Here is a 17,684-nt window from a genome sequence, read left to right on the forward strand (position 1 = left end):
TGGGACTATTTCGGGTACTTTTGGAGACCCTTCCGGGGCGTTTCTGGATGCTTTTCGGGATCCGTCCGCGATAGCGTCGAGGTAATTTCGTGGCTTTTCTGGATAATTTCGGGATCATTGGGGGATCCTATCAGGTTATCAGCTCATTTAGTTCTTTTTTTTCTCAATTACAAAAATAAAATGCATTACACAGAAACAAATTTTTAAGCAGATAACTTGATAAGCAGGCTAACGTGAATAGCCCATATATTTCATTTTCTCTTTGCGGACGGGCCGCGGGTAAAAGCTAGTAAATAACATAAATGTAAAATTATAATGATGAGTGGTGCTATCACAGCTACTCCTGCAATATTATAATAACGTCGTCTCACATAACCATCGAACGACAAGAGGGTCCAATATAAATTTGCGCTCGTATCAAATAAGTAAGAAGTAACTGTGCAAAATAGCGACCAACCAGCAAAGCTATTCAATAAAACGAAAGCACGATGTAGCAGCGCATAAATATCTTTCACAGCAAACAAACATTCGAGAGAATCCAACCTTTCATAGTTCACATCCAACATACGCTGTTGCGGCGCCCTACGATATACTTCAATTTGACGCATTTTCACGCATAAACACTCGAGATAGTGACGCAAAATACGTACATAAATAAGCACTTGTACGATGCGTATACGCAGAGTAAGAATAGACCAAAGCCCATGCCAAAAATAGCCTGTATAATTCAACCATACTGAGGTGATTACATAGAGTAAGTGCGGTATAATTGCAATGACAATGTGAGAAATTATATGAAAACGAAAACACTTTAACAGCGTCATCTGTTGTACGTTCAAATTTAAACGCAACTTCAAAGACACTTCAATTTCGTCGAGTAACGTTAGAAAGTTTTCATGTTCCGTTTGTTTGTGCATAGCTTCGTATATAATAATAAAATTCGTGCCAACTTGACATGTAAATATGATAGTGGATGCTATCCACGTAAGCATGAGTCCTGGTATAAGATTACGCCAGTGAAGTCCATGAATATAGATGGCGCAGAGAACGCAGATCAAAAGGTAGATATCAATTTTTGCTTGAAGAACTTAAAGATACAATTATCTATGCTTCTAAACCAAGCATTGCCGTTTTGGTGCATTCGGAACTGGTCGCTACTGCCTGAGAAAGGTCTTAGTTGGTTTTTTACTTTTTTGTTTGTGTCTACGTAAACTCCAAAAAATATGCAATACTGTAACCCTATCCATCGTGTCGTTGATAAATGAAACTAATGGACTTATCACACTTTTTCTCGAGTTTTCATTGGAAAATGAAAATAATTTTTAAATTGGAAAATAAAATTTCTTGACAGACATATTGGTGATTTGATGTTATCTCTAATGTGCGGGTTCTTCAGAGAGTGGGTGAGTTGGCTGCTGAGATCTCGAATTTAAAGAGCAGCTTCAGCAGTTTGCAGTCCAGAGTACAGGCAGCGGAAAGTGAATGCAGTCAGCTTCGATCTGATGTCAACTCATTAAAGGCTCAGTTGAATTAATGCCAAAACAAAGCCGTGCTATCTGATGTGCTGGTAAGTGGAGTCCCCCAAACACCAAACGAAGATATAGGCGAAGTCTTCACAAAAATATGTAACCCGGTTCAGTTGACCGCGCCTTCAATACGCTCTGCATTTCGCATTCAAAAGACCAAGAACAAAAACGGTAGCTCTCCCATCATAATAAAACTGAATTCACCCACTGACCGCTCCTTGCTTTTAAGAGCAATTTCAAATTTTTGAAAATTAAATAAAAGATCTATGACTCTCAGTGATATTGGGCGCAACGAAAATGGAAAGATCTTTGTGCATGAGTGCCTAACTAAGAACAATCGCGAAACACTGCAGCATGGACTGCAACTAAAATAAGTAAGAACGGGACTGTCTTCGACTGTGCCGAAGACTTCATACCTTTCACGAATGGGGCTGAACAATAATCTTATCCCGTCCTTAATCTCCGAATAATCGGATGTATAAGATAAGAAATATATAATGAACAGATCTACATACCTTAACGATTTTTAAGATAAATATAAAATAAAAAAGAGGTAGGTACTTTGTGTGAGGATGCAAAGTTTCAGGTTTTTTGTGGTCTGCGTGTAAAAACTATGACTACGAATCACGTATTTCAACAATATATGACGTAAACGTAACTATTTGATGAAATTTGATGAATTTTGAAGCTTCTAGCCGTAAAAAGGGGGTAAAAATTAGAGTTTATATGGGGTATATAATATATATACCACCGATCTCTATGATTTTTTCAGACAACAATATATGCTATTATAGTGTTAACTACTTTGTACTCTTTACTTTAATTTTTAAAATAATTTTAATTGAGTTTTCGTGTTAACTTAAAATTTTGAATAACTTCAAAAAAAAGAAAATTCTAATTAGTTGGAAAATATCTAAACTCAAAAATAAACAAAAATAATATTTTATACTTCAAATAAATAACATAATATTTTTAAAAAATAAATATTTAAATATTTGGTTAACCACCAAATATATTGGCGATCTTACCAACGATCCTGCAATCGAATCAATTAAACCCCAATAAGTTCAAGAACGATATAATTTTCGTTTGACAAAAGTGGTGTAGTACTTCCGCGCAACCAATTTTTCTCATCTAGCTGAAAGTAGCTACCAACAGAAGCTCATGCGAAGTTTCAACCGTCTTCAACCGTCATCTTGCCAATATTAAATGCAAAACTTAAAATATAAAAGACACGTGTGGTTCAAGTTATCATGAATTGTTTAACGCAACTTAAAAATATATGAAGAAAAATGAAAACAATCCAGTGTAACTCGTAAACTAGAACATTTTATGCAATACACAAAATTGCTTTGTAACCAAACAACCAGTTATTTATGTACATACAACATTTTTAAGTGCACGAACTGATTTGCGATTTGCGAAAGCAAAAAAAATGTTAAAGTAATGAAATTTTTTACAATTTGTGCATTCTACATGTATGAAAGCTATTTGCTCATCAGAGAAATCGATATACATAACTCAATAGACCTTCTAGTCACCAGACTGACCAGACTTCCAACTACAATCAAAACGAAAATATTTATCAACAATCAAAATTTCTCGAATAACGTAAATGCCATTGCCAATCATCAATCAACTACTTATTAATTTTAATATTTTTTTATTAAATTTAATTTTATGTAAGTACAATTTTTATTCTAATATTAAATTTAAAATTTTTCAATTATAATTTAAATTAAAATTTTAAACCTTTTAACTTTCAAATTTATTTTAAGATTATTTTTATATTTTAACATTTATTTAAATTTACTTATTTTTTATATAAAATTAAATATTTTATTTAAATTGTTAACTCCCTTTCCAAAAAAAATCTTAAATATTTCCTAATTTTCAAATTTTTCATTTTATTTTATTTTATTTTTTTTTTTTTTCATATGGTTCTACGTTCACCAATACGAACTCGTAAATTTACAAATGCAGAAAATCAAAATATCAACCATACAAATAACATCATGACTCACAATACAACTCAAAATTCTAACATTAATACAACACAAAACAACATCTCTAATACAACACAAAATACTTCAACACAAGATAACTTTACAAATTTTCCTTCTACTAAATCTATTAAATTACCACAATTTTGGCAAGATTGTCCTGATGCCTGGTTTTTGCTTTTTGAAGGACAATTTGAAATTAACAATATCAATGATGATAATTTAAAATTTCAAAATGTTCTAATTACTCTTCAACGAGATACTATATCTAAAATTTTAGATGTTATTAACCCTCCTCCTCTTTTTAATAAATATGATACAATCAAAAAAATTCTATGTGGAAGATTTTCTCTTAACGAAGAAAAACGATTAGAACAATTATTTTCAAAAACTGAACTTGGTGATCGTTCACCATCTGAATTATTCAGATTTATGAAATCACTTATAGGTACTGACTCCATTGTAAGTCAAGAATTACTTTTCAAATTATGGATTCATAAATTACCACAAGAAATACAAATCCATTTAACTTCTAGTAACAATCAAAATAAAGATGAAGTAATTATTTTAGCTGACAAACTTTTTGATTTAATCAACAAACGTCATTCTTCCAAATCTCCTGTAGTCTCAAGTATAAATAATAATATTTTAGAACAATGCGTTAAAAATTTAACTGAATTAACCACGGCTATTTTTCAAAATTTAAATAAAATTTCTAATGATATTAATCAATTACAAATCCGTTCAAGATCTAAAGATAGAAATAGATTTAAATCTCGAAATTTTTCAAAATCAAGAAATTTTTCAAACAATCGTAATTTTACTTCACAAACAAATATTTGTTGGTATCACAAAAAATTTAAGAATAACGCTCTTAAATGTATACCCCCATGCAATTTTAATCAAAATCACAATTCAAATTCCGAACAAAATTTAAACTGAAACGATCCATTATGACGGTGACGGATAATGGAACTATTATTAAACCTACTCGTCGCCTATTCATATTTGATAAATTCAATAAACTTAATTTTCTTATCGATACCGGTGCAGTTGTATCAGTTATTCCTTTTTCTAAATTTAAAATTTATAAAAGAAATTCGGATCTTACTTTGACTGCAGCAAACGGTTCTTCAATTGAAACTTTCGGTACAAAACTACTTAAAATTGATTTAGGTTTAAGAAGAGATTTTGAATTTCCATTCATTATTGCGAATATTGATACACCAATTTTAGGAGCAAACTTTTTAGAAAAATTCGGAATTATTGTCAATATTAAAAATAAAGAAATAATGGATTCTACTACAAAAATTAAAGTTACTGGCTCTTCTGGATTTTCTGATATTTTCTCACTAAAAATTCCTATTGTCGAAAATAAGTTTTCAAAATTATTTAATGAATTTCCGTCTATTACCTGTGAACCAGATTATACTAAAAAAGTTAAACACCATACGGTTCACAGGATAGAAACAAAAGGTATTTTACCATTTTCGAAACCGAGACGTCTTGATCCAATCAAACTTAAAATTGCTAAAGCTGAATTTGAATTTTTAGTTAAAACGGGTATATGCAGACCCTCAAATTCTCCTATTGCATCTCCACTTCATCTCGTTCCTAAAAAAGAACCAAATGATTGGAGACCTTGCGGAGACTATCGAAGACTTAATTTTATTACTACACCAGATCGGTATCCTTTACCACATATTCACGATTTAACAATTGATTTAAAAAACAAACAATTTTTTTCCAAAATTGATCTTGTGCGTGCTTACCACCAAATTCCAATGGCAGAAGAAGACATTCATAAAACTGCAATAACTACCCCTTTTGGAATGTTTGAATTCGTAAGAATGCCTTTCGGTTTACGAAACAGTGCTCAAACTTTCCAACGCTTTATTAATGAAGTATTTTCTGATTTCGATTTTGTATTTACATACATTGATGACATTCTTATTGCCAGTGATAATGAAGATCAACATATAAATCATTTAAAATCAGTTTTCAAAAGACTTGAAGAATATAATTTAAATATCAAACCTTCAAAATGTACTCTCGGTGTAAATAAATTAAATTTTTTAAGTTACGAAATTTCAGGCGAAGGTATTAAACCATCTTTAGATAGAATTGAAATCATAACAAATTTTGAAAAACCAATTTCTATAAATAAATTACAAAAATTTTTAGGTATGATAAATTACTATCACAGATATATTAAAATGTTAGCAACAGAACTTAGTCCTCTGCATGAAATGTTAACACATGCAATTAAAAACAAACTCAAACAATTAAATTGGACAAATGAAACCACAACAGCTTTCGAAAATGTTAAAAAACTTTTTGCTAAAAATACTTTACTTACACATTTCGACAAAAATGGTATTTTATCATTAGCAGTAGATGCATCAAATGTTGCTATTGGAGCAGTTCTTCAACAAACTAGCAATAATATACTAGAACCCTTAGCTTATTTTTCAAGAAAATTAACTACAACAGAAACTAAATATTCAACATTTGATCGTGAACTTTTAGCAATTTATAATTCAATTAAACATTTTAAACATTTTCTTGAAGGTAGAACTTTTACAATTTATACTGATCATAAACCTTTAATTCATGTTCTAAATTCTAAAGTAGACAGATCTCCTCGTCAACTACGTCATCTTGAATATATTGCTCAATTTACAAATGATATTCAATATATACGTGGAAAAGACAACATAGTTGCCGACACACTTTCCCGTATTCCAGAAATAAATGCAATTTCAACTCAAGATATAAATTTAGAAACTTTATATAAAGAACAGCAAACTGATACATTTTTACAAAAAACCATTTCTGATCAAAATTCTAAAAATAATTTAAAAGAAATTCATATTCCAGTTATTAATTTAAATATATGGTGTGATGTTTCTCTACAACCTTTTCGACCTTATGTTCCACATTCTATGAGAAGAATTATATTTGACAAAATTCACTCATTATCTCATCCAAGTATAAGAACAACTAGAAAATTAATTCAAAATAAATATTATTGGCCTAACATGCGTAAAGAAATTAACGATTGGACTTCATCTTGCATCAATTGTCAAAAATCTAAAATTTCAAGACATACTAAATCTCCTATCCAAAAAATTCAAATACCATCAGGCCGTTTTGAACATATTCATATGGATATTGTTGGACCTCTTCCAGTTTCAAATGAAAATTCTTATATTTTAACAATTATTGATAGATTTTCACGTTGGCCTGAAGCTTATCCACTTAAAGATATTTCAACAAATACTATAGTAAAAACTTTTATTCAAAATTATATACCACGATTTGGTATACCATTGAATATTACAGTAGATCAAGGTTCACAATTCACCTCAAAATTTTTTACGGAATTAACTAAACTTTTAGGTTCTCATAAAATTCATACATCTCCTTACCATCCCCAAGCAAATGGCATGATAGAGAGATTTCATCGAACTTTAAAAGCAGCAATTATAGCATCAAACGACTCGGTTCATTGGTCTGACATTTTACCATTCATTCTACTTGGTTTACGAACTTCTATTAAAGAATATTTAAAATGTTCATCTGCTGAACTTGTTTATGGCCAAACACTTAGAATACCTGGTGAATTAATTATTTCAAATAGTAATAAAGAACATGATTTTTCTAATGACGCTCTTCATAAAATAAGAGAATATTTTTCGCTTGTTCGTTCTAAAGTGTTTCGTCATAATAAAGAAAATTTTTTCGTTCCTAAACAATTAGAAAATTGTGAGTATGTTTTTGTTAAAGTTCTTCGTAAATCTAATTTAGAATCACCTTATGAAGGACCTTTTAAAGTTATCTCTAAGAAAAATAAAACATTTACAATTCAATACAAAAATACTATTAAAAATATTTCAATTGATTTACTTAAACCAGCAAACATACTTATTAACACTAATTTAAATACAAATACATTAAACAACAAAAAACAAAAAAAGGTTACTTTTAATATTAATTAATAATTTGTTTGTTTCAAATTTTCTTGGAGGGGGAGTAAATATAGTGTTAACTACTTTGTACTCTTTACTTTAATTTTTAAAATAATTTTAATTGAGTTTTCGTGTTAACTTAAAATTTTGAATAACTTCAAAAAAAGAAAATTCTAATTAGTTGGAAAATATCTAAACTCAAAAATAAACAAAAATAATATTTTATACTTCAAATAAATAACATAATATTTTTAAAAAATAAATATTTAAATATTTGGTTAACCACCAAAGCTATATACGTAAGCATATAGTGAAATTTGAAGCTTCTAGCTGTTAAAATGGGGAGGAAATTGCGCAAAGTTTCTTATCTGAACAATCGGTTGTATGGGATATATACTATATATACCACCGATCTCAATGATTTTTTCAGACAACAATATATGCTATACACGTAAGCATTTGGTGAAATTTGAAGCTTCTAGCTGTTAAAATGGGGAGGAAATTGCGCAAAGTTTCTTATCTGAACAATCGGTTGTATGGGATATATACTATATATACCACCGGTATCTATGATTTTCTCAGACAACAATATATGCTATACACGTAAGCATTTGGTGAAATTTGAACATATCTAAACGATTTTTAAGATAAATATAAAATAAAAATTAGGTAGGTAATCTGTGTGAGGATGCAAAGCTTCACGGTTTTTGTGGTCTGCATGTAAAAACTATGACTACGAATCAGGTATTTCAAAAATATATGACGTAAACGTAACTATTTGATGAAATTTGATGAATTTTGAAGCTTCTAGCCGTAAAAAAGGGGTCAAAATGACAGTTTATATGAAATATATAATATATATACCACCGATCTCAATGATTTTTTCAGACATCAATATATGCTATACACGTAAGAATTTGGTGAAATTTGAAGCTTCTAGCTGTTAAAATGGGGCCGAAATCGTAAAAAAAATATATATATACTATATATATATACTATATATACCATCATATATATATTATATATATCACCGATCGCTATGATTTTTTGACACAACAATACATACTATATACGTAAGCAATCGGTGAAATTTGAAGCTTATAACTGTTAAAATGGGGTAGAAATTGCGAAAAGTTTCTTATCTGAACAATCGGTTGTATGAGATATATACTATATATACAACCGATCTCTATGATTTTTTCAGACAACAATATATGCTATATACGTAAGCAATCAGTGAAATTTGAAGCTTATAGCTGTTAAAATGGGGTAGAAATTGCGAAAAGTTTCTTATCTGAACAATCGGTTGTATGAGATATATACTATATATACAACCGATCTCTATGATTTTTTCGGACAACAATATATGCTATATACGTAAGCAATCGGTGAAATTTGAAGCTTATAGCTGTTAAAATGGGGTAGAAATTGCGAAAAGTTTCTTATCTGAACAATCGGTTGTATGAGATATATACTATATATACAACCGATCTCTATGATTTTTTCAGACAACAATATATGCTATATACGTCAATATTCGGTGAAATTTGAAGCTTCTAGCTGTTAAAATGGGGCTTAAATTTGCGAAAATATATATATATAATTAAAAATAAATATAAGGCGCGATAACCTCCGAAGAGATCTAAGGCCGAGCTTCTCTTCCAATTTGCGTCGTGCTCCTCTTGATTTTCCCTACAAATTGGCCGGACGGGACCTACATGTTTTATGCCGACTCCGAACGGCATCTGCAAGGCAGATGAGTTTTCACTGAGAGCTTTTCATGGCAGAAATACACCCGGAGCGCTTGCCAAACACTGCCGGGGGGCGACCCCGCTTAGAAAAATTTTCTTCTAATTGAAAACCTTATTTCTAAAATTTTGATGTTGCTTTGCCCGGGAGTTGAACCCGAGGCATACGGTGTGACAGGCGGAGCACGCTACCATCATAACACCATATATATACTATATATACCACCGATCTTTATGATTTTTTCAGACAACAATATATGCTATATACGTAAGCATTCGTTGAAATTTGAAGCCTCTAGCTCTTAAAATAGGGCAGTAATTACGAAAAGTTCCTTATCTGAACAATCGGTTGTGGGGGATATATACTATATATACGACCGATCTCATAAATTTTTTCAGGCAACAATATGTGCAATATACGAAAGTATATGGTGAAGTTTGAAACTTCAATCTGTTAAATTGGGTAAGATATTACAAAAATTCTCTTTTTCTGAAAAATCGGTTGTATGGAGGATATATGCTATAGTGGTCCGATCCGGTCGGTTCCGACAAATGTCTAATCGGACACCCAAATACACCCGCTCACCAAATTTTATCAAGATATCTCAAAAATTGAGGGACTAGTTTGCATACAAACAGACAGACGGACAGAAGGACATGGCTAAATCAACTCAGCTCTTCAACCTGATTATTTCGGTATACTTAATGGTGGGTCTATCTATTTTCCTTTAAGGACTTACAATTTTCGGTTTCGTGACGAAATTAATATACCATTTCATTTTCATGAAAGGTATAAAAACAGAGAAAACTTACTTCTGTTTTCTCTATACGTGGAGATGTATATGTGCGTACACGTCAACAAGGTGAAGCAGAGAAAATCAGTGACAAAGAGAGCGCTGATCGAATTGCTGTAAGCGAGCAATGACAACAACAATGCATATTATATACTATATATACCATTATATATATATTATATATATCACCGATCGCTATGATTTTTTGACACAACAAAACATACTATATACGTAAGCAATCGGTGAAATATGAAGCTTATAACTGTTAAAATGGGGTAGAAATTGCGAAAAGTTTCTTATCTGAACAATCGGTTGTATGAGATATATACTATATATACAACCGATCTCTATGATTTTTTCAGACAACAATATATGCTATATACGTAAGCAATCAGTGAAATTTGAAGCTTATAGCTGTTAAAATGGGGTAGAAATTGCGAAAAGTTTCTTATCTGAACAATCGGTTGTATGAGATATATACTATATATACAACCGATCTCTACGATTTTTTCGGACAACAGTATATGCTATATACGTAAGCAATCGGTGAAATTTGAAGCTTATAGCTGTTAAAATGGGGTAGAAATTGCGAAAAGTTTCTTATCTGAACAATCGGTTGTATGAGATATATACTATATATACAACCGATCTCTATGATTTTTTCAGACAACAATATATGCTATATACGTCAATATTCGGTGAAATTTGAAGCTTCTAGCTGTTAAAATGGGGCTTAAATTTGCGAAAATATATATATATATATACTATATATAACACCATATATATACTATATATACCACCGATCTTTATGATTTTTTCAGGCAACAATATATGCTATATACGTAAGCATTCGTTGAAATTTGAAGCCTCTAGCTCTTAAAATAGGGCAGTAATTACGAAAAGTTCCTTATCTGAACAATCGGTTGTGGGGGATATATACTATATATACGACCGATCTCATAAATTGTTTCAGGCAACAATATGTGCAATATACGAAAGTATATGGTGAAGTTTGAAACTTCAATCTGTTAAATTGGGTAAGATATTACAAAAATTCTCTTTTTCTGAAAAATCGGTTGTATGGAGGATATATGCTATAGTGGTCCGATCCGGTCGGTTCCGACAAATGTCTAATCGGACACCCAAATACACCCGCTCACCAAATTTTATCAAGATATCTAAAAAATTGAGGGACTAGTTTGCATACAAACAGACAGACGGACAGACGGACATGGCTAAATCAACTCAGCTCTTCAACCTGATTATTTCGGTATACTTAATGGTGGGTCTATCTATTTTCCTTTAAGGACTTACAATTTTCGGTTTCGTGACGAAATTAATATACCATTTCATTTTCATGAAAGGTATAAAAGCAGAGAAAACTTACTTCTGTTTTCTCTATACGTGGAGATGTATATGTGCGTACACGTCAACAAGGTGAAGCAGAGAAAATCAGTGACAAAGAGAGCGCTGATCGAATTGATGTAAGCGAGCAATGACAACAACAATGCATACTTATATTTGCAATGCAATGCTTTATGTGTTATTAATTTTTAGTTTATTTCCATTCTATATTGTTCTTTTCTTTTTTCTACTTTCCCCCTCTTACTGCTTTGTTGATCTCCTTTTGCTTCGTTGCTATGAGTTTGGTTAACTTGACCAATAATTGCACTGACAGTGGACATGTGCGATGCATTTTGAGTCAAATTTGTAAAAGTCATAACAGATTAAATAAGTGTCACTTAAATGTGCGGAGTCTTACGACTCAGAAACTTGATTACCTCTCGTATTTATTTGCCGATAAAAATATATTGATTTAATTGGCCTTACGGAAAGCTGGTACAGATCCAACGTTAATGTTGATTCTTATTATATAAATAAATATGTACTGCTGAGGAATGACAGAAAAGATAACTTTCGTGGTGGTGGTGTTGCAATTTACTGCAAAGATGTTTTAAATCAAAAAGTGGTTTATCGTTCACAGCATGCAAACGAGGTTGAATGTATTTTTGTTGACATAGGCGATGCCAGTACAAAGTGTTTTGTGGCATGTGTTTATAACCCAAAAGGTCTAACGATTTAACACGCATTTTTCACAAAATAACAGAGTTTTCTTTAAATTATGACCACGTCATTATTTGTGGAGATTTTAACGTAGATCTGCTTAACTGTGATTCCCGTAGTAAAAGTATTATTAATAATTTTCAGGCGTGTGACTTAAAAATTATAAATAAATTTGCAACCCGTTTTGCTCCTAATAGTAAGCCTAGTTTGCTAGATTTAATGTGTGTTAACAATATAAATTATATCAATCATACTGACCAGCTTCCGATGGATGGTATCTCTGACCATGGAATGCTCTTCTTGTGCTATGATTTGAAATTTAATACAGCAGAGCCCGAATCTGTAATAACCTACAGAAATTTCAAAGGTGTTAATATGGAGCTTCTTAATGAAGAAGCCTCTTGTCTTGATTGGAGTGGTTGCTTGTCCATTTCAAATTTGGACGAGAAGGTAAAATATTTTAATAACCTGATTTGGTACCTTTTTGATAGATTTGTTCCGCTAAAATCTTTTAAAATCCAGGGCCATAAAAAGCCCTGATTCACACCGGAGGTTTTAAAACACATAAAAAAACGTGAGGGGGCTTACAGGGAATGGAAGGGATATCGCGATGATAAGCACTGGGAAGATTACCGCCTTCTGAGAAATCAAGTTACCCTTTTCATTCGGAATGCTAAAGTAGCATTCCTGAATATTAAATTTGAAACAAATTTGCCAACGAGAATGCTCTGGAAAAATCTTCGATCTTTTGGAGTCTGTAAAAAGCATAACATTGAGTGCAGCCACGACCCAAATGTTATGAACTCGTATTTCATGTGTGGTAATACAAACAATATCGAAAAATATAATGATGTGAATAAGAATGATATCGATGACAGAATCGCTGTAACCTGTGTAGACAGAAGACTGGATATAAGTGCCTTTGATTTTTCAGTGGTCACCGAAAGCGATGTGCTGGATGCTATTTTTGCTATAAAGTCTAATGCCGCGGGAATTTGACGGTATTAGCATACGATTAATAAAACTTATTCCACCTTACGCCACCGCTTCGCTAACACATATCTTTAATTTCTCAATTATGTCCAGTAGGTTTCCTAGTCAATGGAAAATTGCAAATATTATTCCGGTTCCTAAAACGAGGTCTCCGTGTTCTTACAAAGAATTTAGACCAATAAGTTTGTTACCTGCCTTATCTATGGTGTTTGAGAAACTATTAGCATGCAAATAACTCACCATATATATAATAATAATTTGCTATCCGAAGTCCAGTCGGGATTTAGAAGGGGCAAATTTGTGCAACATCCATGCTTAAGATTCTTGAAGATATACGTCCGGCCTTTGACAATAATGAAATTACCGTGCTCGTGCTTTGGGATTTCTCAATAGCTTTTGACATGGTTGATTTTGAAGTACTAATTCACAAACTTGAAACTAGTTTTAACTTCAGCCCATATGCCATAAAGTTAATGCAAAGCTACCTCTGTAACCGGTTTCAATAAGTAAAATGTGCTGATAAAGTCTCAAATTTAAATTCCATAAAATCTGGTGTTCCGCAAGGATCTATCCTAGGTCCAATACTCTTTACGCTTTTTATTAATGACATAGTCGCCTGTTGTCGCAATGCCTCCATTCATCTTTATGCCGATGATACTCAAATATACATGTCTCGTCTAATTGGTCTTTCCGAAGACCTATTTTTCAGGCTGAATGAAGAATCAACACGCATAGGAGAGTGGGCTCAATTAAATAAACTATCTCTTAATTCAACTAAATCAAAGGCAATAGCAATATCGATCGCATGCGCCTAAACTTATGCGAAAATTTATTAAACAAAATGTGTAAACAATATTTTGCTAAACTTGTAATTTTTACCATTTTCTTGCACTTATCGCACAAATAACATAAATAACACATAAAAACATAACATAAATTACAACGCCAATTGGTATGAACCACCAAATATCAGACAAAATATTACTACGATCATCAGCCTCATCCAAATTCTGTAACACACATACATACAAGGCAACGGAGAGATACTCATAAACACATGTTATCATCAGCCGAAGTAGTACTCACATATACACACGCATATGGCTATGCGAGAGATTATAAACTACAAATATACATGTACGTAGATGGCTGGTAAACAAGCATGAAGTTCACGAAATTACTAGACCTTAGTAGAAATAATCGAATGAAGCAACGGAGAGTATAAAAGCCGCAACAAGCTGAGTAGTCAGTAATCAGTTTTGATTTAAACACGCAATTGCTTGTGGAGTATAATTGTGAAGTAGTACTATTGAAGTAATCTAAATAAAGACCAGTTTGCAATACTAAATAGTAGAGTGTTTTATTCAACAGTTTAGCGATTCGAACGTTAGCAGAAGGTTTCAAATAAGCGGAATTTCCCTCAACTCGTTACAATACAATGTACAAATGCCACTGTGGAGTATACAAATATAGCAACTTTGTAGATAGTAGATTGGATTCTCCGGTGACATTCTCTTTGTTGCACTCACATATATACCGAAAAATATGCAGACACGCAACAAACTTCTCAATTGTTGTTCCATTTTGACAGCTGAAAGTTTGATGGTCCTCTGAAGTATGAAATGAGAAAAACAAATTTATTAGCTTGTGGCATGTTTGGCTGTGATAATAATTAACTGTAACATTATTCATATCTAGCGATAAGGAAATTAAAGTAATTTTCAACTGAGTGCGGATAATCTCTCACTGTCATTTCTCAACAAATGCCGAGACTTATACTAGACTAATATGAACACTGAATCGCTCTTCCCTTTTGCCACATCCATTCATGAAGTTGATCACCAACATCGTCTACAATAAGATGTGCTTTTCGACTCGGTTATCGGATGTTTTCTCCGCCTATCGCAGAGATTTGTACATAGTAGATTTAGTATGCATGAAGCTGCACTGATAAGGTCCAATCAGTTTGCTGACTTTAGGGTTCGTTAAGCAGAGTGATTCCACGGTAGTTAGCGCGATCTGCGAAGTCGCTTTTCGAGGACCAACCACCTTTGGACTGCAAGATAGAGACATATGATAGTGTTTGAACAGCTCGAGGGCGTTTTAATTCCTTAGACGGGATATTGCCATTTTTACTTCGCCATAGTCGTTTGGCGGAACATATATTCCGTTCTCAGCGATTTTAATATTGGGTTAGTCATTTTTCTCGCTATCTAACAAAGAGGAAAAGTACTCCCTTTAGCAAGCTCCTAGCACTCACCGATCGAATGCACCACGTGCTGCTACGCCCATATGCATGACCCATGACTGGGCATCATACCAGTTGTTTTTAACGGGAAATCTATGGTCTGACAGGTCGAATATTACTCTTGTCGAAAAGGAATTCGAGCCGATGGGGTAATCATAATCCGACTGTTTCGGTGCAGCTTCTCGAGAGCATACTTCTCTTGCATCACTGCGTGTAATTTCTACGCTGCACAGATACGTACGCAAATCTTCGCTATTTCAAGGTAATGATGAGGTGTTCCGATTCGGCGACAGCCAGGTAGCTTTATATCCGTTTATGTTGAAACCTGATACTGCAGGTGACTTTACTGCGAGCCGCAGCGAAGTAAATCAGCCTTTGCCCGTTGGGATATATCTTAATTTTCTCACTGTAGGGCAAACAAAGCGTTGAAGTCGCAAAACATGATTTCAATACCCTGCCGGCTGCAGTCATTGTATGTATTTTCTTGTTTACCGTAGAAAAAGTATTCGCCTTTATGCGTACCGCGGCAAAACACTCGTTCAAAACCAATGCGACGTTTCTTTGCAACCAAAAACCCACAAATTGTCTCTCAATTGTGTTTTTGTACATATGGCGTTTCAGCAGACTTCGGATGGTTCTTCTTGTAGCGATAAGAAGACTACCGTTTTTGTGGAATTTTCAGCGTGCAGGGTATGCCCACTATAGAAGGTCCTAATATCGACTTGTACCACTGTCCTGTGATAACCAGTAACGAGAGGGAGAGCCATTTATAAAGATGGAAACTTAGAGTATGAATAAGAATGACCATCCGATTGAAACAAAATGAGAATATCGCGGCTCTGAAAATAATAACGCAGCGGTAAATGATGAGTGGAGACTTACTAAAATGGCATGCTTCAACTTTCATCGCAATATAGAATTATCTAGATCTAAAATTATTTAATTTAAATTGAAATGTGTATGATAATTAGATAAGGCCAAAGCTTGCAGAATTCTACAACACTGTCATAAACTAAATCCATTTCTTACCACAAAAACATGGTACAAATAATACGCTTTTGGCTCAGCTGTGCATATTCTTTGGTATTTATAACAAGTCTTGCGTGGGCGAGTACTCCGTCGAGCTTCAATCAACTTTCATACGAAGCCAAACTAAACAATGCTTGTTTCCTAGTGAGCGCGAACGCACCAACAATCTTCAACGTTTCTATATTTGTCTGTTAGCAATAGCCGTTTGCTATCTCTATTTGCATGGCTTATAGTGGCGTCACAGCTTACCAACACTTCTACTCACCTATGTAGCGACAATCAAAATCTTTAGCTTTCAAGTGCTTACAACCTTATTAATACTCATGGAGGCTACAAACAGACGCAAGCAGCATGCTCAATTCCTCCTAGTACTCGAAGAGATCGAAGTCGCTTTGAAATTGCGTCTACGTTTGGACGTGCGAAAATGCGAGCTTATAAAGACTTTAAACTACCTTATCATTTACTTTGTAACGCTTTCGCTGCTGGGACTCGCGCTTTTCATAATCACATCAATGTGGTTGAATTATATTGGTTTCTTTTGGAGTAGTCTTTGGGCCATCGTAACAATACGTTTACGCGTTATTCAATTGTGTTTGTATGTGCGTACATTGGAACACTATTTGGAGTGGCTGTGCGCAATATTGCCTCAAATTGTAGCCTATCATTTGGCGCCACAGCAGCAGCTATTGGATATTGATTACGGGCAATTGGGTTCGGTGGCGTATTTGCTGTGCATCAAAGAGATCTATGCGCTCATTAGTAAGGCATTCCATTTGCTCAATTACTTTTGTGGTTGGTCACTCTTTGGCATCTTTATCTTTTATATACTTGATATAATCTGTAATATAACTTAACAAGGGGGCAGACACACTTACTTGTAAGAATGTGCTGACACCACACTTCAACAAACACAAGCAAAGCCAACGATCCGATATCATATTGTCTAAGCAGACAAAATGCAATCCATGGGAACTGCAGCGTAAACGATATGATATGCGGACAAAATGCAAGCCGTGTGATTCGCCACACAAGCGAAAAATATTATTTTGGCCAACCGTGGGAAGTGCAGTGTCAGCAATTATGAAATCACTTAGATTAATGTAGAAGCTTAGAGCTTAGGTTAAGTGAATGATAGAGTCAGTCTGTTTTTGACATTGAACGTAAATAAATGGTAAATATTGTTAAGCGGAAAAACCTATTTTTATTTGGATCTTTTCAGGTTGCAATGGGGCTGCGGGGCGGCCCCCAACTTTAACTTTTTGGAGCCCTAGTCGTTGGGCTCCTTAACTGGCGCCCGAGCAGGGACCC

At 33.4% G+C, this 17,684-nt stretch overlaps 2 protein-coding genes across 2 annotated transcripts; one reads left to right on the top strand and one right to left on the bottom strand.

The window, feature by feature from the left end:
• Positions 1 to 251: 251 nt before the first annotated feature.
• On the bottom strand, positions 252 to 11,763 carry LOC137248452 (putative gustatory receptor 39b). The gene is made up of 2 exons (XM_067779386.1): positions 11,652 to 11,763; positions 252 to 1,078 (listed from the first exon to the last, which is right to left on the bottom strand). The coding sequence occupies exons 1-2, from the start codon at positions 11,761 to 11,763 to the stop codon at positions 252 to 254; spliced, it is 939 nt and encodes a 312-aa protein (XP_067635487.1).
• A 634-nt stretch (positions 11,764 to 12,397) lies between these two features.
• Positions 12,398 to 17,230, top strand: LOC137248453 (putative gustatory receptor 39b). Its single transcript, XM_067779387.1, has 2 exons — positions 12,398 to 12,556; positions 16,610 to 17,230. Exons 1-2 carry the CDS (start codon positions 12,398 to 12,400, stop codon positions 17,228 to 17,230), a joined length of 780 nt encoding a protein of 259 aa, XP_067635488.1.
• The last annotated feature ends 454 nt before the right edge of the window (positions 17,231 to 17,684 follow it).

This window comes from Eurosta solidaginis, chromosome 4 (genome assembly GCF_040869045.1).
Source record: "Eurosta solidaginis isolate ZX-2024a chromosome 4, ASM4086904v1, whole genome shotgun sequence".
Taxonomy (NCBI): Eukaryota; Metazoa; Arthropoda; class Insecta; order Diptera; family Tephritidae; genus Eurosta; species Eurosta solidaginis.

Coding starts and splice junctions, on each gene's coding strand:
- LOC137248453 (XM_067779387.1), top strand. CDS start 12,398: ATGCTCTTCTTGTGCTATGATTTGAAATTTAATACAGCAGAGCCCGAA. Junction 12,557..16,609: donor TTTCAAATTTGGACGAGAAG/GTAAAATATTTT, acceptor CATGGCTTATAG/TGGCGTCACAGCTTACCAAC.
- LOC137248452 (XM_067779386.1), bottom strand. CDS start 11,763: ATGACTTTTACAAATTTGACTCAAAATGCATCGCACATGTCCACTGTC. Junction 1,079..11,651: donor AAAAGGAGATCAACAAAGCA/GTAAGAGGGGGA, acceptor AAGTTCTTCAAG/CAAAAATTGATATCTACCTT.